Here is a 24,845-nt window from a genome sequence, read left to right on the forward strand (position 1 = left end):
ATTTCTGGAGAAAAGGGGGATTGAGTGATAAGGTGAGAACACAAGCAGGGAGGGTCAAGACAAATAAAAAAAAAATGGGGATGCTTATAATGCCAATAGGCTTTCTCCTCTTTGTAAAATTTCCTATGTTCCTAAACTCATGGAACATTATTTAATGTTCTTCTTCATATATTCAACCTCCATGTGTAAATGAATTATACCAAAGTGTTTGAAAGTTGGGAATTTCCTGAACTGAATGTTAATGGAGAATCAGTAACCAGAGAACAAAGATTCAGGATAATTGGCAAAAGAACCAGAGGGGAGATGAGGAGAAATGTTTTTATGCAGTGAGTTGCTATGATCTTGAATGCGTTGCCTGAAAAGGTGGAGGAAGCAGATTCAACTGTATCTTTCAAGGGGGAATTGGATATATACCTGAAAAGGAAAAATTTGCAGGGCTATGAGGAAAGAGCAGAGGAATGGGACTAATTGGATAGCTCTTTCAAAGAGCCGGCACAGGCATGATGGGCTGAATGGCCTCCTTCTTTACTGTATGATTCTATAATAATATCAGTTTAGAATACAGTTGAACTGAAGGGCTTGTCATATTAAAGTGTGAAATTAAAATAATAACTAACCTAATTTAGGAAGCAGTATGCTAAATTGATGCCTTGTGAAAAGTGTTGAAAGAAACTTTCTGCATAAGGTTGGCATATCACAAATTTAACAGATTATAACTTTTCCTGGTGGTTCCTGTCCAGCAACAGGATAACATAAAATACATTCTACAATCCAAATTACTAATCTTTGCTTAGTAATGGATTTACATAACATTTTATACAAGAAACAAACAATTGACTGAACTGGTGAGCATATTCTGTTCTATCTATGTAGAACATTATTTAACATAATAGAATTTCCTTTCAATGAATGTCATGTGGTGGTTAAGTACAATTTTGGCAGTTATGTCTGGTGATAATTATTGTTTTTGTATTAAATTAATTCAGAATTTATCTTGTGATAAATTTTGAATCAATTTTATACAAAAACAGTAAGCGCAGTCTTCGACTCCCTTATCAATGTGCCAAACTAAATAAAGCATGAAGTTCACCAATCCACTATGCTGAAAGATCAAACAAGATAATAGTCTTAAAAGAAATTTAAGATCACATGAACTCGGGTTCAACCAGGTCAGATGAGATTCAAATTCCAGGAGGATGTTAATAATAAGTATATTTGAACCAGAGAAGCATAGATGTTTAAAGCACAAAAAGAAGTCATCATAATCAGATATCAACCAATATCTACTATAAGCCCATCTACTCCCACAGCTACCTTGATTACACTTCCTCATACCCTGCTTCCTTTAAGGATTCTATTCTATTCTCCCAGTTTTTCGTCGTTCTGATGATGCCACCTTCCACACCAGTGCTTCCGATATGTCTTCCCTTTTCCTCAACCAAGAATTCCCCCCACCCCCTCCCACTGTGATCCCACCACCAAACACATCTTCCCCTCCCCTTTCAGCATTCCGAAGGGACCATTCTCTCTGCAATACTCTGGTCCACTCTTCCAACACCCCCAACATCCGCTCCCCTTCCCAAGCAAGCGCAAGAGATGCAATACTTGGCCTTTCACTTCCTCCCTTCACACCATCCAGGGCCCCAAACACTCCTTCCAGGTGAAACAGCAATTTGCTTCTTTCAATTTAGTATACTATATTTACAGCTCACGATGCAGACTCCTCTACATTGGGGAGACCAAATGCAGATTGGGTGATCGCTTTGCCGAACACCTCTGCTCAGTCCGCAAGCTTGACCCTGACCTTCCGGTCGCTTACCATTTTAATTCTCTGTCCTACTCCCACTCTGACCTCGGCCTCCTACACTGTTCCAATGAAGCTACATGGAAGCTCGAGCAACAGCACCTCATCTTTCAATTAGGCACTTTACAACCTTCTGGACCTAACACTGATTTCAGTCACTTTAATTGTAACCACTGCTCCCATTTTTTCGGACAGCAGGTGCTGGTAACGGTTCGGATGTTGCCATTTACAGCTCCTCCTGACCAATCTTTTGTTTCTTTACTTGTCCCATTACCACCCTCCTTGCCTTGCACCATCATCCCTTTTGTCATTTAATCAGTCCTGCCCTCCACCCTATCACAGACCTTCCCTTTTGTTCTTTCCTTCCTCACCTTCCTCCTACCCCCCCTTTCCCTGGCTCTGTACTTGCTTAAAAACTGTTAAATCTTTAACTTCTTCCAGTTCTGACGAAAGGTCATTGACCTGAAACGTTAACTCTGTTTCTTTCTCCACAGATGCTGCCTGACTTGCTGAATATTTCCAGCATTTTCTGTTTTTATTTTAGGAAGTCATCATGTCTGTGCCAGCTCTTTGCCAGAGTAATTCAAAATAATTCCACTCCTGTTTATTACCCATAGTCTGTATCATTGTCTGCTGCAAATGTTTATCCACTTTTCTTTTAAAAGATATAACAGTTGCTGTCTTAATTATTCTCTGTGGCAAAGTATTCCATGCTCTAAAACCTCTCTGTGTAAAGAAATTTCTCCTGACCTCTCTCCTCACTCTTTTACTGAGGATTTTAAAATGTTAATGACCCCGTAGTCATCAAGTCCAAAAACCTCTATCAGTTCTCCGCTTAGCCTTATCTGCTCCAGTGGAAATAGTCCCAGTGTCTCTAGTATCTCATAACTATAGTTTCTCATCTCTTTGTCATCTTGATGAATCTACAGTGTATGCTTTCTATGGTATTAGTGTATTTTTTATAATGGGGCACCCAAAACATAGGAACAGGAGTAGGCCATTTTTACCCCTCGGGACTGTTCCGCCATTCTATGACATCATAGCTGATCTGTGACCTAACTCCATATAACTGCCTTAGCCCCATATCCCTTAATACCTTTGGTTAACAATAATCTTTCAATTTCAGATTTAAAATTAACAATTGAGCTGGCATCAACTGCCGTTTGCAGAAGAGTTCCAAACTTCTACCATCCTTTTCACGTAGAAGTGTTTCCGAACTTCACTCTTGAAAGTCCTGGCTCTAATTTTTAGGCTATGTCCCTTAGTCCGAGACACCCCAACCATCGGAAATAGTTTCTCTCTATCTAACCTATCAGTTCCCCTTAATATCTTGAAAACTTCAATCAAATCACCCCTTAATCTTCTGAATTCCAGGGAATACAACCCTAGTTTGTGTAATCTCTCCTCGTAATTTAACCCTTGGAGTCCAGGTATCATTCTAGTAAATCTACGCTGCACTCCCTCCAAGGCCAATATATCCATAATAAGGTGCGGTGCCTAGAACTGAACACAGCACTCGAGGTGTGGTCTAACCAGGGCATTGTATAGCTGTAGCATAACTTCAACCCCCTTGTATTCTAGTCCTCTAGATATATAGGCAAGCATTCCATACAGTGAATAGTTGAGGCCCCAACACAGAACCCTGTAGGACACCACTAGTCACATCCTGCCAATTTGAGTACATGTCAATTTGGGTATCTGCCCATTATCCATACTCTCTGTCTCCTGCCACTCAGCCAATTTCCTAACTAGGTCAAATAATTTGCCCTTAATTCCACGAGCTTCTACTTTAGCTAACAGTCTTTTATGAGGGACTTTATCTAATGCCTTCTGGAAGTCCATATAAACAACATTCATAGACATTCCCCTGTCCACTACTTTAGTCACCTCTTCAAAACATTCAATCAGGTTTGTCGGGCATGACCTACCCTTTACAAATCCATGCTGGCTCTCTCTGATCAGTTGAAAAATTTCAAGGTGATTAGTCACTCTATCCTTGATTATAGACTCTAGTAATTTCCCGACAACAGATGTTAGGCTAACTGGTCTATAAAGCCCTGGTTTCCCTCTCTCACCTTTCTTAAATAGCGAGTGACATGTGCAATTTTCCAATCTAAAGGAACGGTTCCTGAATTGAGAAAACTTTGGAAGATTATAGTTAGGACATCTGCAATGTTCTCACCTACTTCCTTTAAAACTCTAGGATGGAAACCATCGGTCCTAGGGATTTGTCACTCTTTAGTGCCATTATTTTCTTAATTACTGTTAATTTGCTGACATTAATTATGGTGAGTCCCCATCCCTGATTCAGAATTAGTTTCCTTGGGGTGTCCGGAATGCTATCCTCTTCCTCTGCAGACATTATTCTAACTTTGGCTTAACCACTGCCATCTACAAATTCATTATTACCATCTTGCTCTTGTACTCTATGCCCCATTTATAAAACCCAAAAATAATATTGTTTTTTTTGGCTTTATCTGCCTATAACTGCAATTATAAGAAATTATGTATTTGAATTCCTAGGTTGCTCTACCCTTTCGTGTCTTTCTATTGACATACTCCCATTCCTTCTTTTCTTCCTAAATGCATTACTTCATACTTCTATGCATAAAATATACTAATTCTGCCAACTTGTGTCCACCTGAAGTTTTTTATTTGACCTCTTTAGGGTTTACCAAACCTCCTACATTTGTATTAGCAAATTTCATTATGCCCATGTCCAGATCATCTATATATCGAGAACAAAAGTAAACTTACCATTTCCAAAACTTCAACCAGCCGAACACCCATTAACCTAACATTTTGTTTTCTGTCCATCTACCAACTTTCTATCCATGTTGCTACACCTGATTGTTTGTTACAAGCCTCCTGTGAGACACCCTAACAAATACCGTGTGAATATCAATAACTACATATACCATATTGCCATTATCTGTACGGTCATTTCTTTAATAAAAAACTATTAAGTTGGTTAAACATGATGGAGGCTAAATTGGGCCTCACGGTGCCAGTTCTGTAGGTGCTACGCGACACCTAAGCCCCAAAAATGGCTCCCAAGATGCATGTGCACACTTCCGGCATGATGTGCGCAGGACGCCATTTTGGTAAAGGCATTTGCGCACGCGCACCTAACGAAGGGCCGGCAGCATGTAGAGTAGGGAGATTATGATGTTAATCAGTGTGCAACACTGATTTGAAGCAGCCATAGGAACATAGGAACAGGAGTAGGCCATTCAGCCCCTCGTGCCTGCTCCGCCATTTGATAAGATCACAGCTGATCTGTGATCTAGCTCCATTTACCTGCCTTTGGCCCATATCCCTTAATACCTTTGGTTGCCAAAAAGCTATCTATCTCACATTTAAATTTAGCAATTGAGCTAGTATCAATTGCCGTTTGCGGAAGAGAGTTCCAAATTTCTACCACCTTTTGTGTGTAGAAATGTTTTCTAATCTCGCTCCTGAAAGGTCTGGCTCTAATTTTTAGACTGTGCCCCCTACTCCTAGAATCCCCAACCAGCGGAAATAGTTTCTCTCGATCCACCCTATCCGTTCCCCCTAATATCTTATAAACTTCGATCAGATCACCCCTTAACCTTCTAAACTCTAGAGAATACAACCCCAATTTGTGTAATCTCTCCTCGTAACTTAACCCTTGAAGTCCGGATATCATTCTAGTAAACCTACGCTGCACTCCCTCCAAGGCCAATATGTCCTTCCAAAGGTGCGGTGTCCAGAACTGCTCACAGTACTCCAGGTGCGGTCTAACCAGGGTTTTGTATAGCTGCAGCATAACTTCTGCCCCCTTGTACTCTAATCCTCTAGATATAAAGGCCAGCATTCCATTAGCCTTCTTGATTATTTTCTGCACCTGTTCATGACACTTCAATGATCTATGTACCTGAACCCCTAAATCCCTTTGGACATCCACTGTTTTTAACTTTTTACCATTTAGAAAGTACCCTGTTCTATCCTTTTTTGATCCAAAGTGGATGACCTCACATTTGTCTACATTGAATTCCATTTGCCACAATTTTGCCCATTCACCTAATCTATCAATATCGCTTTGTAATTTTATGTTTTCATCTACACTGCTTACAATGCCACCAATCTTTGTGCCATCGGCAAACTTAGATATGAGACTTTCTATGCCTTCATCTAAGTAGTTAATAAATATTGTGAATAATTGAGGCCACAAGACAGGTCCCTGCGGGACTCCACTAGTCACATCCTGCCAATGTGAATACTTACCCATCATCCCTACTCTCTGTCGCCTTTCACTCAGCCAATTTCCTAACCAAGTCCGTACTTTTCCCTCGATTCCATGGGCTTCTAACTTAGCTAACAGTCTCTTATGTGGGACCTTATCAAATGCCTTTTGAAGTCCATATAAATAACATCCATTGACATTCCCCTGTCCACTACTTTAGTCACCTCTTCAAAAAATTCAATCAGGTTTGTCAGGCACGACCTACCTTTCACAAATCCACGCTGGCTCTCCCTGATTAACTGAAAATTCTCGAGGTGTTCAGTCACCCTATCCTTAATTATAGACTCCAGCAATTTCCCCACAACAGATGTTAGGCTAACTGGTCTATAATTCCCCGGTTTCCCTCTCCTTTCTTAAAAAGCGGAGTGACATGTGCAATTTTCCAATCTAGAGGGACAGTTCCTGAATCTAGAGAACTTTGAAAGATTATAGTTAGGGCATCTGCGATGTGCTCACCGACTTCCTTTAAAACCCTGGGATGGAAACCATCTGGTCCTGGGGATATGTCACTCATTACTGTTGCTTTACCGGCAGCATTTTCGAACTCCCCGCTCCAGTCAACGCACTGTCTTAACCTCACACAGCTGAACAGGAGTTAAAGGGCATGAAGGACCCCCCACCAGCACTATTTAAAGGGAGCATGCAGGAGTTACAGATTAGTTGCTGGATTAGTTATTCTGGCCGCTGGTACAATTGTGGGTGTTTGTGGAAGTTTCCTACACATGAAGAAAGTTGCAGTATTATATAGAGAGTGATCTGGGTGGTCATGTAGTACTTTTAGTGGCATTTAAAATAGTGTGCTGAACAAGGTTGTTGCCAGACATGGGTGACCTGCTAGGGCTTCCTCTGGGAAGTGAACATGACTGTGAGCATGCAGTGAGGCCATACAGAGCAGGACAAGCTGCGAGAAGAAGGAGGAGGGAGAGAAGGCGGCGGCACAGGGCAAACAGCAGGAGGTCATATCCAATGAGGGTCTTCAGGGACAATTCTCTTATCTCAACTTCAATGACGACCAGTGCATCCGCCAGCTGTGGTTCATGAAAGAGGTCATGACTGAGATTTGTCAACTGCTGCAGCCACAACTGCAACCTCAGAGCAGGGCAAAGACAGCATTGCCTCTGGCTGTCAAGGTAACCGCGGCGCTTAATTTTTACGGCCCTGGTCCTTTCAGGCTGCTGCTGGCGATATAAGCAACATCTCGCAGTTTTTAGTGCACTGCTGTATAAGGGAGGTCACTGAGGCTCTGTACGCACTCAAACAGATTAATCTCGTTCCCTCGACAGAAACAAGCAGCAGGAGCGAGCACGAGGGTTTGCTTGCATTGCAGGCTTCCCCATGGTGCAGGGTGCCATTGACTCACGCATATTGTCATGCATGCTCCACATCTGAACTTGGCCTTATTCATGAACAGAAAGGGATTCCATTCCCTCAATGTGCAGCAAGTGTACGACCACACGCAGCGCATCATGCAGGTCAATGGCCATTATCCTGGCAGCAGTCATAACTCCTTCATTCTGTAGCAGTCCAATGTGCCACCTATATTTCAACTAGTACGGCAAGGCAAAGGCTGGCAACTGGGCGACAAGGGTTATCCCCTCATGAAATGGCTCATGACTCCAGTCCGGAACACACACACATGTGCACAGCAGGCGTACAACAGGAGCCCTGCTGCCACATGGAACATCATAAGAGCGCACCGTAGACATCCTCAAGCAATGCCTGGACCGCTCTGGAGGAGCTCTGCAATACTCAGCTGAGCGGGTATCAAGATTGTATGCTGCATGCTGCACATCCTCACCATTATGCCACCACCTATCTGGCAAGAACCTAGCCAGAGGCAGAGGAAGAAGAGGCAGAGGAGGAGGAAATGGAGGAGAAGGAAGTGCAGCAGGAAGTGGAGGAAGAGGCAGGGAGGCAACAAGGTAGACAGGCCCTGTCTGCCAGGGCTCTGCGTGATCAGATTATTAATGAGCGATAACAGTAATCTCAATGACACCTTCCCATTCACCAACAGTTCCACACTCCTTATCTTTCCTCTCCCACATGACCATCAAATCGTCCTTACGATTACACATTGCTTCCTCCCTCAGCTCATCGCAGAAATAAAAACCACCACCAAATGCAAATTCAAATCCAAATTTATAAATTAATACCTGAAATGATTGAAACAACATGAGGCTATTCACCCGTAGTGCCTGTCATTCATGTGCCTTTTCATTTCCTAGTGCTACTACGAGGTGCTGCCCCAGTGGCTGGAGTATGGTGGTGGAAGGCTGCAGACCTTCATTCGAGGAAACTGCAGATGGCCTTGGAGGACAAACTCAAGCAGCTCTGAGCTGGGAGGGCCCGCCTTCAGACTGCACCATCTCGGCCTGGCCTGCAGCAGACTGGCCTGGCTGGCTGACAGACAACAGCAAGGGCACTGACGGAGTGGCAGCAGGAATACTGTCATCCTGAGAAAGGTCAGCGGGTTCATCTTCCATGGTGCCACTGCCACTCTCCCAGGGCAGCCCCTCAGCAATCCTGATGATCTGCTGAAGAACAGATTGTTGGACTGCTGTTCCACAGGAACCCAGAGCAACGATAGCAGCAGTCTGACCTTCCAAAGCAGCAGTCAGACCTTGGATGGCAGATGTTTGTGCTGCAATGGAAGCTGTGACATCGGTCATCAAATGCTTCATCATGGGGGGTTCCAAACGTGTGCTGACGGAGGTGACCATCTCATTCCATGTGAGGAAGGATGGGCTCCAAGCTCTGCACAAGGCCCCGTTGGAGCTGGACTCTTCCATGCCCCTTGACATTGTGCGCAGGCTTTCTGGCAGGCTTTCCAGTGCACCAAGCATTTGGTTGTATGCGCCCATCGGCCTTCTTCTGTAGCCTGGCCCCTCGAAGTCACCATCCGACTCCTCTGCAGTAGAACTAGTGTGGGACCTCGCCCTCTGACGAGCTGGCACCTGTGGTATCTGTTCCCCCGCCCCTGCTCTTTGTTAAAATTCGTTTATGGGATGTGGGCGTCGCTGGCGAGGCCGGCATTAATTGCCCATCCCTAATTGCCCTTGAGAAGGTAGTGGTGAGCTGCCTTCTTGAACCGCTGCAGTCCATGTGGTGACGGTTCTCCCACAGTGCTGTTAGGAAGGGAGTTCCAGGATTTTGACCCAGCGACGATGAAAGAACGGCGATATATTTCCAAGTCGGGATGGTGTGTGACTTGGAGAGGAACGTGCAGGTGGCGTTGTTCCCATGTGCCTGCTTCTCTTGTCCTTCTAGGTGGTAGAGGTCGCGGGTTTGGGAGGAGCTGTCGAAGAAGCCTTGGCGAGTTGCTGCAGTGCATCCTGTGGATGGTACACACTGCAGCCACAGTGCGCCGGTGAAGGGAGGGAATGTTTAGGGAGGTGGATGGGGTGCCAATCAAGCAGGCTGCTTTGTCCTGGATGGTGTCGAGCTTCTTGAGTATTGTTGGAGCTGCACTCATCCAAGCAAGTGGAGAGTATTCCATCACACTCCTGACTTGTGCCTTGTAGATGGTGGAAAGGCTTTGGGGAGTCAGCAGGTGAGTCACTCGCCGCAGAATACCCAGCCTCTGACCTGCTCTCGTAGCCACGGTATTTATATGGCTGGTCCAGTTAAGTTTCTGGTTAATGGTGACCCCCTGGATGTTGATGGTGGGGGATTCGGCGATGGTAATGCCGTTGAATGTCAAGGGGAGGTGGTTAGACTCTCTCTTGGTGGAGATGGTCATTGCCTGGCACTTATCTGGCGCGAATGTTACTTGCCACTTATAAGCCCAAGCCTGGAAGTTGTCCAGGTCTTGCTGCATGCAGGCTCGGACTGCTTCATTATCTGAGGGGTTGCGAATGGAACTGAACACTGTGCAATCATCAGCGAACATCCCCATTTCTGACCTTATAATGGAGGGAAGGTCATTGATGAAGCAGCTGAAGATGGTTGGGCCTAGGACATTGCCCTGAGGAACTCCTGCAGCAATGCCCTGGGGCTGAGATGATTGGCCTCCAACAAACACTACCATCTTCCTTTATGCTAGGTATGACTCCAGCCACTGGAGAGTTTTCCCCGATTCCCATTGACTTCAATTTTACAAGGGCTCCTTGGTGCCACACTCGGTCAAATGCTGCCTTGATGTCAAGGGCAGTCACTCTCACCTCACCTCTGGAATTCAGCTCTTTTGTCCATGTTTGGACCAAGGCTGTAATGAGGTCTGGAGCCGAGTGGTCCTGGCGGAACCCAAACTGAGCATCGGTGAGCAGGTTATTGGTGAGTATGTGCCGCTTGATAGCACTGTCGACGACACCTTCCATCACTTTGCCGATGATTGAGAGTAGACTGATGGGGTGGTAATTGGCCGGATTGGATTTGTCCTGCTTTTTGTGGACAGGACATACCTGGGCAATTTTCCACTTTGTCGGGTAGCTCCTGTGCACTTGTGCCCTGTGTCTCACCACGTGCCAATCCCTCCTCTATCCTAGCCTCTAACGTATGCGCAATATCAGTCTGGTGGCTGTGAGTGCAAGACAGTGTGTCTGCATCATCACTGTCATCATCCTCTGCCTCCTCTGATGGAGCCAGTTCCAATCCTTGTCTATCAAAGGAACATGGGTTGAATTGTGGTGAGGGGAGAGGAGAAACTAAGACATGCGTGCTTACATCATCTGCAGCACGTGAGTCAGAAAAGATTGTGGGATGAGGGAAAAGTGGGAAGTGTGAAGCGAGAAGGAGGATTAGGTATGCAGAGACCCTCATCATCGATACCTCCAGCACTGCCAGTGGCCAGGTCCGCAGCGATCTCATATTTGAAGATTGCCCACTGCTGATTATTGTCTGCTTGCTAACTTTTCTGCCCAGTTTAAGTTGAGTCAGATCTTTTCTTATCTCACTAAACTTTGTCTTTTTCCAGTACAACATCCTCATTTTTAATTCTTCATTATCCTTTTCACATTCAATCTAACAATCTTTTGGTTCCTATTTCCTAATTGTTCTTCTACTTCCACATCAATTGGATACTGTGGAAGACCACTGCTTTTTCCATTTTGTGTTATAGGTCCTATTAGATTTCTTGCATGAACCAACCAACAATACTGTGATGGATGCAAGCTCCATCCTCCAAAGCATCGTGAAATACTTCTATATTATAACTTAATATGAAATCGGAGCTAGGATATTATACTGAGCGCTTAAATAAATAGAGCTATGCCAGTTCCTTCTGGAGGAGTTTCTTTTGTCTTTGCCTTGAGGCCAGAGTTTTAAGCAATACACAATACTATAATCTCCAGGGAGGGAAGGGGAGGAGAGGACGGGCATTGTGGGGCGGGGGTGGATTTGCTTCTATTTCTAATATTGCCCATGAACAAAACCAAACCATGACAAAGTTGCTATCCAGTACCTTCAGTTTACAAATGACAATATTGGCAAGTTTGCCATTCTGAGAATAAACTGAGCTCATCTACATTGCCACAATCATGGTAGGAAGGGGGTCTCATGCCAGATAGAAATTCCAAAAGGCTTTGTTTCAGGCTTGACCTAGTAAGTATCGCTCTAGATAAAAATGTGGTGCTTTCCATGCCCCATCTACTCAGGTAATAGAAACAGTTAGCAATAGAGTTCAGGAAGAAATATGTTCCACTAAAAAACAAGAACAAACTAGCCAATAATGAAACACCATGGTTGAATAAAAAGATAAGTGTAAAATTGAAACTAATGAAAAAGGCATACTCTAAGTACATAGACAATAAAGGTGAGGATGACAACAGGGAATATGAAGAGATTAGGAAAGAAGTCAAAAAAACAATTAGTAAACCAAAGAGCAACTACGAAATTAAATTATCAAGGAATATAAAAAGAAATAGTAAAGTATTCTACAGACACATAAATAACAAAAGAAAAATCAGGATAGGGATAGGGCCACTAAGGGATGCATAAGATAAACTCACAGGTAGTGACAGTGAAATGGCAGAAATATTGAATAGTTACTTTGCCTCAGTATTTTCTAGGGAGACTAACAAGGTGGGCATGACATTAGAAGAAGAGATCGAAAAAGCTATAAAGACATTTAAGATAGAAAGGGGGGAGATAATTGATAAACTAATCAAACTTGGAGGGGATAAAATCCCTGGTCCGGATGGATTGCATCCATACATAAAAAGGAGTGCACCTGTGTTAAAGATCATCAAAGGACTCAGTTTAAAGATTCTACAGAGTTTTGTTTTCATGTCAAGAAATTAATTGTGCTAACCTAACAGTGCTCTGTGCGAATTTCGTTCTGCAATAAATTTGAATAATACGTAACCCAACATACAAGGGTATATTGTTAACTCTGGTACACATTATTTCCATTCATAGTGTTTTTGAATTGTAGGTTTCAGCGCACAGAGAATGTGGGTAGTCTACTGAGACTGAAATTTGCTATGCACATGAATGAAGAGTAGATAAGGCTTGAATCATAACATCTTCCACTGATGGCTGAAGACTCTCCTCTAACAGCCTTTCAATAGCTAGACCATCAGAGGAGTCTTCAAAAAGAATCTGACAAGCCAACTGTCCAAATATTGACAGCCATGTAGGTACTGCATCCCGAGATGTACTACAATGACATATACACTTTATAAATACCCTGAATACCAAGAAGAAGCCAAACAACAGTACCTTGTAGTATCCCTCTTCCCTGCCCCATCAATCCTCACCTTGAACAAGTACAAAGAGGTTATAGATCTCTTTGTCACCACTATAGAGAAATTTGTTAAGCAGTCTTTACTACTTCCCCTCGCCTACCAAACCAAACCTCCCTCCAAGGTGTCCCCCTCCCCACTCCTCTAGCCTTGAATCCACATCTCTCTAGTTTCTCTACCATCTCCACCCATGCCCTCTCTGAGCTTATGTAAGGAGTCGCACAACACCAGGTTATAGTCCAACAGCTTTATTTGAAATCACAAGCTTTCGGAGCTTTGCTCCTTCGTCAGGTGAAGTGCTGAGCTTATAAGACCTACACCCTGCTTCCTCAACTGCATTCTCATTAAAATGCTGACCACTCAAGTTCCCTTCCTGGACCCCAAGCTAGCTGACGTTGTAAAGAGTTCCGTGTCATCAGGCATTGTCCCCCTCACTTTCAAAACTATCATCATCGCACTCCTCAAAAAACCCACCCATAACCCTCTATCCTTGCAAACTATCACCCTACCTCCAACCTCCCTTTCCTCTCCAAATGCTGTCGTCTTGCAGATCTGTGCCTATCTCTCTTGAAATCCCGTTTGAATCCCTCCAATTAGGTTTCTGCATGTTCCACAGACCCAAAATAGCCCTAACCAAAGTCACAAACAATATTCTCTCTGACTGTGACTGTGGTGCAATATCTGCTCATCCTTCTTGACCTATTTGCACCCTATGACACACTGAATCATACCATCTTCCTCCACCACCTCTCCTCCATTATCCAGCTCAGTGGGATTGTCCTCATTTGGTTCACTCTCTCCCTAATTATAGCCAGAGCATTTCCAGCAATGGCTTCTCTTCCCACCTCCGCACCGTTACCTCCGGAGTACCCCAAGGATCTATCCTTGTTCCCTTCCTTTTCCTCATCTACATGCTGCCCCTTGATGACATTATCCGCAGATAAGGGGTCAGATTCCATATATATGCTGATGACACCCAGCTCCATCTCTCTCAACCCCTCCACAGCATCTGTTCTGTCAGTTTGTTTGTCTGACATCCAGTCTCGGATACAACACAAGCTCCTCCAGCGAAACATTGAGAAGCTGGAAGCCATAGACTTGTGCCCCCAACAGAAACCCTGAACCCTTGCCATCAATTTCATTCCCCTCGCCAGCTTTTGTCACAGGCTGAACTAGACTGTTCACAACCGTGGCATCCAGTTTGCTCCCGAACTGAGCTTCCAACCCCAAATGCATTCCATCACAAAGATCTCCTACTTCCAACTCTGTAATTTGACTCTTGTCCCTACCTCAGCCCATCTACCATTGAAACTCTCATCTATGCCTTTGTCACCTCCAGACTTAACTATTACAATGCTCTCCCGCCGGCCTCCCATCCTCACCCCTCTATAAACTTTGGCTCGTCCAAAACTGCTCTACAAATCCTATCCAGCACCAAGTTCCACTCACCCATTACCCTTGTCATCATTGATCTACACTGGCTCTCAGTCCCTTAACATTTCAAATTTTAAATTCTCATTTTTGTGTTTAAATCTCTTCATGGCCTCAGCCCTCCTAATCTCTTTAACCGTCAAAGATCAAGGAGATTTGGGCGTATATTGTAGTTGTACGACAGATTGGATAGGCTAGGGTTGTTTTCCTCGGAACAGAGGAGGCTGAGGGGTACAAAATTATGAGGGGCCTAGATAGAGTGGATAGGAAGGACCCATTTCCCTTAGCGGAGGGGTCAATAAACAGTGGGCATCAATGTAAAGTGATTGGTAGAAGGACTAGAGCGGAAATGAAGAAAAATTTTTTCACCCAGAGGGTGGTGGGGGTCTGGAACTCACTGCCTGAGAAGGTGGTAGAGGCAAAAACACTCAACTCATTAAAAAAATCCCTGGATGTGCACCTGCAGTGCCGTGACCTGCAGGGCTACGGACCAAATGCAGGAAAGTGGAATTAGGCTGGGTGTCTCGTTTCTCAGCTGGCGCAGACGCGATGGGCTGCATGGCCTCCTTCTGTGCAGTAAATTTTCTGATTCCTATGATTATGTGTGCAACTCAGTTTTGCCCAAAATTCCACGTTCTTTTAAGCCACGTAATTGGTTTGCTTCCAGATCATGCATGTCTCTGGGCGCAGTAGGGAGGAAACTCAAGGCCAGAATGTCTGCATTTGAAAAGGGTGTCCCTCCCTCAGACACCTGTTTTCAGACAGACGAACTAGTTATTGTAACAAAATATAACAAGACTGGAACATTCTTCTATAACTGAAGCTGGTTTTTAACCCTTTGTGGATCTTGAGAACAACAACTTCCATTTAGATAGTGATTTTAATATAAAAAGAACATCCAAAGGTGCTTCAAAGGTAGATGCATGGAAAACAGAAACTTAGCCAGGAAAAGATTTGTTGGATTGGGGGGTGGGGGGGTGGGGGGGTGACAAAAAGCTTGGTCCAAGAGCTAGATTTTAAAGAAAATAAAGACAGATAAAGTGGTGGATGGGTTTAGGGAGGAAGTTCCAGGGAATAGGACCCTAAGCGGCTAAAGTCTCTCCCACCAATCATGGGGCGAAGAGAGGGAGGGATACGCATGACGTGGGAGTCAAATTAACTGAGAATTTGAGCAGTGATATAGGACTGTAGGATCTTGTGGAGGTAGAGTAGGGCTGGGCCATGAAGGAATTTAAAATGAGGATGGGTATTTTAAATTTGAGGTGTTGGGGGATGGGGAGCCATTGTATTTCAGCAAGAATGGAGGCAATGGGTGAGTGGAACTAAGTGCAAAACAGAATAAGTGCAGCAGAATTTTGAACAAGTTGGAGTTTATGGAGGGTGGCAGATGGGAGGTCAGCCAGGGAGCATTGGAATAATTGAGTCTGGAGGTGACGGAATTCAAGAATCCAATTCCATGCTAATATTAAGGCAAAAATGCTTCATTTTTACGACTATACCACCCTTCCTGATTTGATACTTCTGACTGCTATTGACGTGGATCTCATAAGGACTGAAACCTTGTTGTTCCTGTCAAAAGCGCATCTGCGTTCCAATTGTGGAAACCACACAAATTTAGACAATCGTGTTATATCCTGACAGTGCGATGCTCATCCAACAGATATGTTTTTTTGTCATGAGTCAACTGTAACCATCCAAAGGATTGTGGTCAGAATGTACAGTCATGGGTATGGTAGCATAGTGGTTATGTTACTGGACTAGTAAACCAGAGGCCTGGACTAATAATCCGGAGATAGGAGTTCAAATCTCGCCGTGGCTGCTGGGGAATTTAAATTCAGTTAATTAAATAAAAAAATATGGATTAAAACGCTAGTGTTACTAATGGTGACCATGAAACTACCAGATTGTCGTTAAAACGCATCTGGTTCATTAATGTCGTTTAGGGAAGGAAACCTGCCGTGCTTACCCGGTCTGGCCTGTATGTGACTCCAGACCCACACCAATGTGGTCGAGTCTTAACTGCCCTCTGAAATGGCCTAGTAAGCCACTCAGTTGTACAATCCCACTACAAAAAGTCATAATAAGAATAAAACCAGACGGACCACCCGGCATCAGACACGACAGAGGCAAATCAAACCCAGTCAACCCTGCAAAGTCCTCCTCACTAACATCTGGGGATTTGTGCCAAAATTAGGAGAGCTGTCCCACAGACTAGTCAAGCATCATTATTTGAGGGGTTACGAATGGGACTGAACACTGAGCCATACTCACAGACTGACATAGCCATACTCACAGAATCATACCTTTAAGCCAACATCCCAGACTCTTCCATCACCATCCCTGGGTATGTCCTGTCCCACCGGCAGGACGGACCCACCAGAGGTGGTGACACAGTGGTATTGTGTAAGGTGGGAGTGACCCTGGGAGTCCTAAACATGGACTCCGGACCCCATGAAATCTTATAGCATCAGGTCAAACATGCGCAAGGAAACCTCCTGCTGATTACCACCTACCGCCCTCCCTCAGCTGATGAAGCAGTACTGCTCCATGTTGAGCACCACTTGGAGGAAGCACTGAGGGTAGCAAGGGCACAGAATGTACTCTGGATGGGGGACTTCAACTTCCATCACCAAGAGTGGCTCCACTACTGACCGAGCTGGCCGAGTCCTGAAGGACATAGCTGCCAGACTGGGCCTGCGGCATGTGGTGAGAGAACCAACACGAGAGAAAAACCTACTTGGCCTCGTCCTCGCCAATCTGTCACAGATGCATCTGTCCGTGACAGTATTGGTATGAGTGCCTACCGCACAGTACTTGTGGAGACGAAGTCCCATCTTCACAGTGAGGATGCCGCCCACCGTGTTGTGTGGCACTACTGCTATGCAAAATGGGACAGATTCAGAACAGATCCAGCAGCTCAAAACTGAGCATCCCTGAGGCACTGTGGGCCATCAGCCGCAGAACTATAGTCTACCACAACCTGTAACCTCATGGCCCGGCATATCCCTCACTTTACCATTACCAACAAGTCAAGGTATCAATCCTGGTTCAATGAGGAGTGTAGAAGAGCACGCCAGGGGCAGCACCAGAGGTACCTAAAAATGAGGTGAAGCTACAACACAGGACTACATGCACGGTAAACAGCAGAAGCAGCATGCTATAGACAGAGCTAACCGATCCCACAACCAACAGATCAGATCAAAGCTCTGCAGTCGTGAATGGTGGTGGACAATTAAACAACTAACGGGAGGAGGAGGCTCCGTGAACATCCCCATCCTCAACGACGGTGGAGGCCAGCATGTGAGTGCAAAAGACAAGGCTGAAGCGTTTGCAACCATCTTCAGCCAGAAGTGCCAAGTGGATGATTCATCTCGGCCTCCTCCCGAGATCCCCACCATCACAGAAGCCAGTCTTCAGCCAATTCGATTCACTACACGTGATATCAAGAAATGGTTGAGTGCACTGGATACAGCAAAGGCTATGGGCCCCGACAACATCCCAGCTGAAGTGATGAAGACTTGTGCTCCAGAACTAGCCGCACCTCCAGCCAAGCTGTTTCAGTACAGCTACAACACTGGCATCTACCCGACAATGTGGAAAATTGCCCAGGTATGTTCTGTCCACAAAAAGCAGGACAAATCCAATCCGGCCAATTACCTCCCCATCAGTCTACTCTCAATCATCAGCAAAGTGATGGAAGGTGTCATCAACAGTGCTATCAAGCGGCACTTACTCACCAATAACCTGATGTGGAGATGCCGGTGATGGACTGGGGTTGACAATTGTAAACAATTTTACAACACCAAGTTATAGTCCAGCAATTTTATTTTAAATTCACAAGCTTTCGGAGGCTACCTCCTTCCTCAGGTGAACGATGTGGAAAACCACATCGTTCACCTGAGGAAGGAGGTAGCCTCCGAAAGCTTGTGAATTTAAAATAAAATTGCTGGACTATAACTTGGTGTTGTAAAATTGTTTACAATAACCAATAACCTGCTCACCGATGCTCAGTTTGGGTTCCGCCAGGACCACTCGGCTCCAGACCTCATTACAGCCTTGGTCCAAATACGGACAAAAGAGCTGAATTCCAGAGGTGAGGTGAGAGTGACTGCCCTTGACATCAAGGCAGCATTTGACCGAATGTGGCATCAAGGAGCCCTAGTAAAATTGACGTCAATGGGAATCGGGGGGAAACTCTCTCATACCAAGAACAAAGCAAGATGGTAATGGTTGTTGGAGGCCAATCTACTCAGCCCCAGGACATCGTTGCAGGAGTTCCTCAGGGTAATGTCCTAGGCCCAAACATCTTCAGCTGCTTCATCAATGACCTTCCCTCCATCATAAGGTCAGAAGTGGGGATGTTCACTGATGATTGCTCAGTGTTCAGTCCCATTCGTAACCCCTCAAATAATGATGCAGTCCATGCCAGCATGCAGCAAGACCTGGACATCATCCAGGCTTGGGCTGATAAGTGGCAAGTAACATTCGTGCCACACAAGTACCAGGCAATGACCATCTCCAACAAGTGAGAGTCTAACCACCTCCCCTTGACATTCAATAGCATTACCATCGTCGAATCCCCTACCATCAACATCCTGGGGGTCACCACTGACCGGCTACTTAACTGGACCAGCTACAGAAATACTGTGGCTACAAGAGCAGGTCAGAGGCTGGGTATTCTGCAGCGAATGACTCACCTCCTGGCTCCCCAAAGCCTTTCCACCATCTACAAGGCACAAGCCAGGAGTGTGATGGAATACTCTCCACTTGCCTGGATGAGTGCAACTCCAACAACACTCAAGAAGCACGACACCATCCGGGACAAAGCAGCCAGATTGATTGGCAACCCATTCACTACCTTAAACATTCACTCCCTAACACCAGTGCACCATGGCTGCAGTGTGTACCATCTACAAGATGCACTGCAGCAACTCGCCAAGGCTTCTTCGACAGCACCTCCCAAACCCACGACCTCTACCACCTAGAAGGACAAGGACAGCAGGCACATAGGAACACCACCTCCTGTATGTTCCCCTCCAACTCACACACCATCCTGACTTGGAAATATATTGCCGTTTCTCCATCGTCGCTGGGTCAAAATCCTGGAACTCCTTATCTAATAGCACTGTGGGAGTACCTTCACCACCTGGAGCGCAGCGGTTCAAGGCGGCGGCTCACCACCACCTTCTCAAGGGCAATTAGGGATGGGCAATAAATGCGGGCCTTGCCAGCGTCGCCCACATCCCATGAATGAATAAAAAGTTGTAACTTTGCGGTGTCCATATGACACTTAAGCATTCTTTTTCAACTGTTGAATAAGGCATTTCTAGTGGAAATAGCTTACAACTCTGGTGTGAAACTCCCAAGGTCATTTACCAATACTGTTCTAAATCTTCAACAAAATGCTACATTTTTTCAGTCTTTTAAATCTTTGGCAGGATTTCATGTCAACTTACAGTCCCAACTGTGGAGACATTTAGCTTATTTTGATGCAAGCAATATGTTGCATTGGGTCAGTGTTGATGGATGAAATAAATGACAACAGCCTTCTGAGGGTATATACTTTTTGTGCCTAGTGTTAAATTTCAAATTTGTGCCCTGAGCTCTTCATTTATATTGTACTTGTTTATTTTTGCCTGTACTTTTATAGAGCTAGCTGCAGAGCATATGCAAGTGAGGCAGCATCTGTGGAGAAAGAAACAGAGTTAATGTTTCAGGTCGAAGACCTTTTGGCAGAACTGGTCTTCGACCTGAAACGTTAACTCTGTTTCTTTCCAGTTCTGATGAAAGGTCTTCAACCTGAAACGTTAACTCTGTTTCTTTCTCCACAGATGCTGCCTCACTTGCTGAGCTTTTCTAGCATTTTCTGTTTCAATTTCAGATTTCCAGCATCTGCAGTATTTTGCTTTTGATGCAGAGCATATGGTTGGCCAAGGATTGCTTCCATTATCTCTTGGGAACAGTACCAAATGCACATGCAAATACGTCAGTAGCACGGATTTGATTTTGCTTTGCTTTATTTGTATGGGTGTTCTAATAAGAATAGCACTATCTCCAATAATTTTTGTTCTACAGGTTTGGCAGCTGATGCCAAATAATGCCGATGCATCAATTTCCTGGATAGAAACATAAGGAAGAAAATATGAACTGGAAACAGAACACACAAGCTAGCTGTGAAAGACTACAGTGACTATGTAATCTAACATATATCTGTAGAGACTAATGGCCTTGTTCCAATTCAACAGCAAAAGGTGTGACACAAAGAGCAAAGAACATAACCTTTTTCGCCAGGGTGCAGTGGCATCGGTCCTTAGGCTTTACTGAATGTGGAGACTACATGTAGCAATGACTATCCACATCATGATAACATTTTCATGTGTACTAAGCATGTGGTTCCCCACTTTCCTCCCTTATTGTGTGTGGAGGATACTTAAAGAATAATTGATATAGTGAGAAGCTGGGTATATGGATTGATCTATAAATATGGGAAGGGCTTGTTTAGCCTAATGTCCTTTTCTATTCCTAAAAGTGTTGATGTTCAAGGTTCTTACCTCCATTTTGAATCCATATTGAAGTATGCAATGCCTGATATCTTCGTAACTCAGTTCTATTGATTTTTCATTTGCCATATTCTCAAAATGATACAGCAAAGGACCTAGGAGAAATTAGGTTAGGTTAGGTTGTACTCTGTCAACCTCATTTAATTTATAAGATTACAAATGAATAAGACTACTCATAGCACCACATACATGCAGAGGAGTTATACATAAAGTGGTTAATAAAGGAGGCCCTTCTTAAATTGAGCATTAAACCATTCAGAATGGTCATGATTTCTGTTATGAAATGCGTTGAGGAATGCTCCATTGCTTTACTTATAGTAAGTTGGGAATTATCTGGAACAAATTGTAATTTATTTCTTTTTTAGAAAAAGTTGAAGCAAAATTGCTACTACAATCCCCAGATTCGTAACCACATTTATCCCAAATTAAAATTATCAATAATTATTGCACTTCTTTTTGTTCACTGCTGTTATTATGACCTATTCAGCTTTATCCTTTAAATACGATAGGCATTTTGAATGACCATGAGATATAGAACATTACTGCACAGCAATTCAGTCAGTTATGTTCTAGAACTGTTCCTTGGCATTTATAAGGTTGTTCCCGCCACTGAATTCTATTTAGAAGTGCACAACAACTGCTGCAATATTTTATTTATTCTGCATCTATAATGAGCTGGCATTGGAAAAGATTGCCTAGAGCACTTCATAGGTTTTGAATTTTATCAATCATATATGCATAGCACTAACTGGTGCTTCACATGGTAATGAAGCTTCAATATCTGTTCTGTTGCTTGTGCTACTTTGTTCCTGTGATGTCAGTGCATTCTAGAGGGATAGTTTGCTTTTTGAGGTAACCTGGCTGCAGTAGTCAGTTGCCGTAGGAAGGTCAAGGAAAAAAATGTCAGAGGTGATATTAGAAAATCTATGACTTCATCAATTATGGACGTTTGAGCTGAGAGATCTGTGAGCTGTCGGAGACCTGAAAAAGGTCTCAAAAGATTTAGAATGTGTGGCCAGGCATACAATTCTAACATCTGCAGCATATAAATAGTATAGAATATCACAGTTGAACAATAATGAAATGAGGATTAAAATAATACTGTCAGATGTTTTAAGATGTTTGCTAATATAGTTATTGCTGGACACTCAGCCAACTATGTTCAACATGTACTGAAAATACAGCTATTGCAGTGCTATGCACACACCTTTTTAGTATGGTATACCACCTCACAATGGAGGTTTCCTGCAACTCTGTGAAATTACTGCCATGCATCCCATACTCACTCTTTATTTAAGTTGCTTTATTTGCAGTAAAATTTGAAGATTGCACAAAAACCCTTTCTTACAAATAGAAATTGCCCCTGATTTCAGCCTGCACCTTTCTTTAACTATGTAGCTTGGGAATTCTATTCAGCCTCCCGAAGTTTAGGATTGGAGATGGGAGGCAAACCTTTCAATAATCCAGATTTAATCAGGATACCAAGAATTTTGTGGATGAACTTCAAAATAATCCTGAGTTTGGAGCACCATGTCTGAATTTTAAAATGTCCTCCACGTCTAAAACTTGCTGAGAAGATTTATTTTTTCTATGACAGGAACTGAGGGACAATGCAAGTCTGAAGTGCCTAATTTGTTTTTTCACACTTCTAAATTAACCCTTTTTATTATATATTGCATGTTGAGATATATGCAAATTATAGGAACATAGATTTAAACTTTTTATGTAACCCCTTATGGCTCATGAGCATAAAAGCTTGGACACCACTGATATAACATCTAAACTGTGTAACATCTAACGTGCGCACTATCATAAGAACATAAGAAATAGGAGCAGGAGTAGGCCATACAGCCCCTCGAGCCTGCTCCATCATTCAATCAGATCATGGCTAATCTTCCACCTCAATTCATCTTTCCCGCCAAATCCCCACATCCCTTGATTCCCTTAGAGTCCAAAAATCTATCCATCGCAGCTTTGAGTATATTCAATGACTCAGTATCCACAGCCCTCTGGGGTAGAGAATTCCAAAGACACTCAACCCTCTGCGTGAAGAAATTCCTCCTCATCTCAGTCTTGAATGGCCGACCCCTTATCCTGCGACTATACCCCCTAGTTCTAGACTCTAGCCAGGGGAAACAATCTCTCAGCATCTATCCTGTCAAGCCCCCTAAATACAATAAAATATCAAAATACAATAAAAGGTATCCCCGCAGAGATCAGTGTTAGGGCTGTTGCTATTTATTATCTTCATTAATGACCTGAATATAGTGTTGGGAAAATGGTCTACAAGTTTGTGGATGATTTGAAGATTTGTGTGTGAGGATGAGAAAAAACGACTTCAAGCGGATCGTGATACAATGGGGGAACGGGCCCGCATTTGGTAAATGGTATCTAACTTCGATAAATGTAGTATTGTGCACATGGGCAGAACCAGGGCCAGATATACTTACACCTTACAGGGTACAGAACTGAAGTAAGTTGAAAGAGAAAAAGATACACAATTCTCTTAAGATTCACGACCAATGCTGTTAAGTGATAGCTAATGCAAACAAGGTATTAGGTTGCACTGCCAGGATGATTCAACATAAATCAAAACACAATGTTGTCATACTAGGCCTCACTTTGAATACTGTGTCCCCTTACATGGTGGGTGATATAGAGGCTTTGGAAATGGTTCAGAGGAGGGTCACTAGAATGATAACCAGCTTAAAACACCTTAATTACCCAGATAGGCTTCAAAAGCTGGGTCTATTTACTCTAGAGATGCATAGACTCTGGGGTGATCTGATATGATTTAAAATAATTAAAGAACTAGACTGTATTCATATTGACAGGTTATTTCAATTAGATAGGTTAGGGAGGACCAGGGGTTATGCGTATAAGTTACACAAGGGCAGAACTGGTTAAATGTCAGAAGGCTCTTCTTTTCGCAGAGGATGGATTGAGTTGCTGGCTTTTGTGGTGAGTACTGATTCGCTGCATACCTTCAAAAGAGAGCTGGACCAGTTCCTGGCTGAAATGAAGATCATGACATACAAAAGGCAGGTGGAATACTAAGTAATATAAATCATGGTCAATGTGGTTGTCTGGACTAGTTTTGATCGCCTATGGGGGTTGGAAGGGAATTTTCCAGATTTTCCTCCATGAATTGGCCTTGGGTTTTTAATCTGTTGCTTTGCATCTCCGAGGAGGTTACGTGGCTGCTGGTGGACGGGGATGTTGTGAATCATAATGCTAAAGACAAGACAACTGTGTGGGGCAGTTTCAATGGGCCAGCTGGTCTTTTCCTGTCCATCATTTTCATATGTCTGTACATATATAAAACTGAATATATTAGGTTACTTGAATAGCATTACTCATACTAAAATAATTGTACCTGATTTTCAAGTTTACAAGTGAAGAGAGACGGTGACAGAGGAAAACAAAGGAAAGGAGGAAAGAAAAGCAGGAAGAAAGCAAGAGGTAGAGACTTTTATTTTTCTCAGGGGAAAAAATATAGCAAACCTATAGTAATGATGTCAGCACCAATGTTCATTTAGCCCTAGAAATAATCTCAATTGTAGTTTGGCACTTTATTTGAAATTTTAGTCTTATTGTATTTATAGTCATAAGACAGTTAGCCTTATGACTAAAGACTAGATTAAAATGAGGAGTAAGCTCTCACCTTTAGCACTTCTGGTGCAAAGCTTTAGATGCCAGAAGTGCATATTGGAAATTTGGGCTCACACCTCCCATGACTTTCTGTCCATTCATTTTAATGGATGCAAAATGATGCCTGCCTGAATTCAAAAATGCATTTTTCTGGCATGTAAAGCATGGCACTAGGAGTGCTGAAGATGAAAATTTAGCATCTAATTTTAGTATAGCTTTTTGCTCCCAATGTTTAGTCATATTTTAGTTTTACTCAGAGAAAAAAAAGCAGTTTTTGCTGTCCATATTTTCTAGTCTTTTCAGGAATTTTGCATTTTTAGATGTACATTTCAAAAAAATGCCATAATTACTGTTTTACTTCTCATACTCACAGGTTACAAAAAATGTTGAGAAATAATAAAATGGTGTTTAAAGGGCAACTAAGATTGTATTAGTCTGTTTCCATATCTGTT

The 24,845-nt window shown here is 43.4% G+C and overlaps 1 protein-coding gene and 1 long non-coding RNA gene across 3 annotated transcripts in view; one reads left to right on the plus strand and one right to left on the minus strand.

The window, feature by feature from the left end:
* The window catches only part of LOC137321000 (uncharacterized), a 75,383-nt gene that overhangs the window by 48,765 nt on the left and 1,773 nt on the right, over positions 1–24,845 (plus strand). The window contains exon 2 of the long non-coding RNA XR_010962692.1: positions 24,131–24,204. This is a non-coding gene — a long non-coding RNA (uncharacterized lncRNA). The remainder of the gene's footprint in view (positions 1–24,130; positions 24,205–24,845) is intronic.
* The window catches only part of carnmt1 (carnosine N-methyltransferase 1), a 52,224-nt gene that overhangs the window by 6,253 nt on the left and 21,126 nt on the right, over positions 1–24,845 (minus strand). For both annotated transcript variants that reach the window (XM_067983087.1, XM_067983086.1), the window contains exon 7: positions 20,734–20,837. In XM_067983087.1, coding sequence (XP_067839188.1) covers positions 20,734–20,837 — 104 coding nt within the window. The remainder of the gene's footprint in view (positions 1–20,733; positions 20,838–24,845) is intronic.

Source organism: Heptranchias perlo, chromosome 4 (assembly GCF_035084215.1).
Source record: "Heptranchias perlo isolate sHepPer1 chromosome 4, sHepPer1.hap1, whole genome shotgun sequence".
NCBI classification, from domain to species: Eukaryota; Metazoa; Chordata; class Chondrichthyes; order Hexanchiformes; family Hexanchidae; genus Heptranchias; species Heptranchias perlo.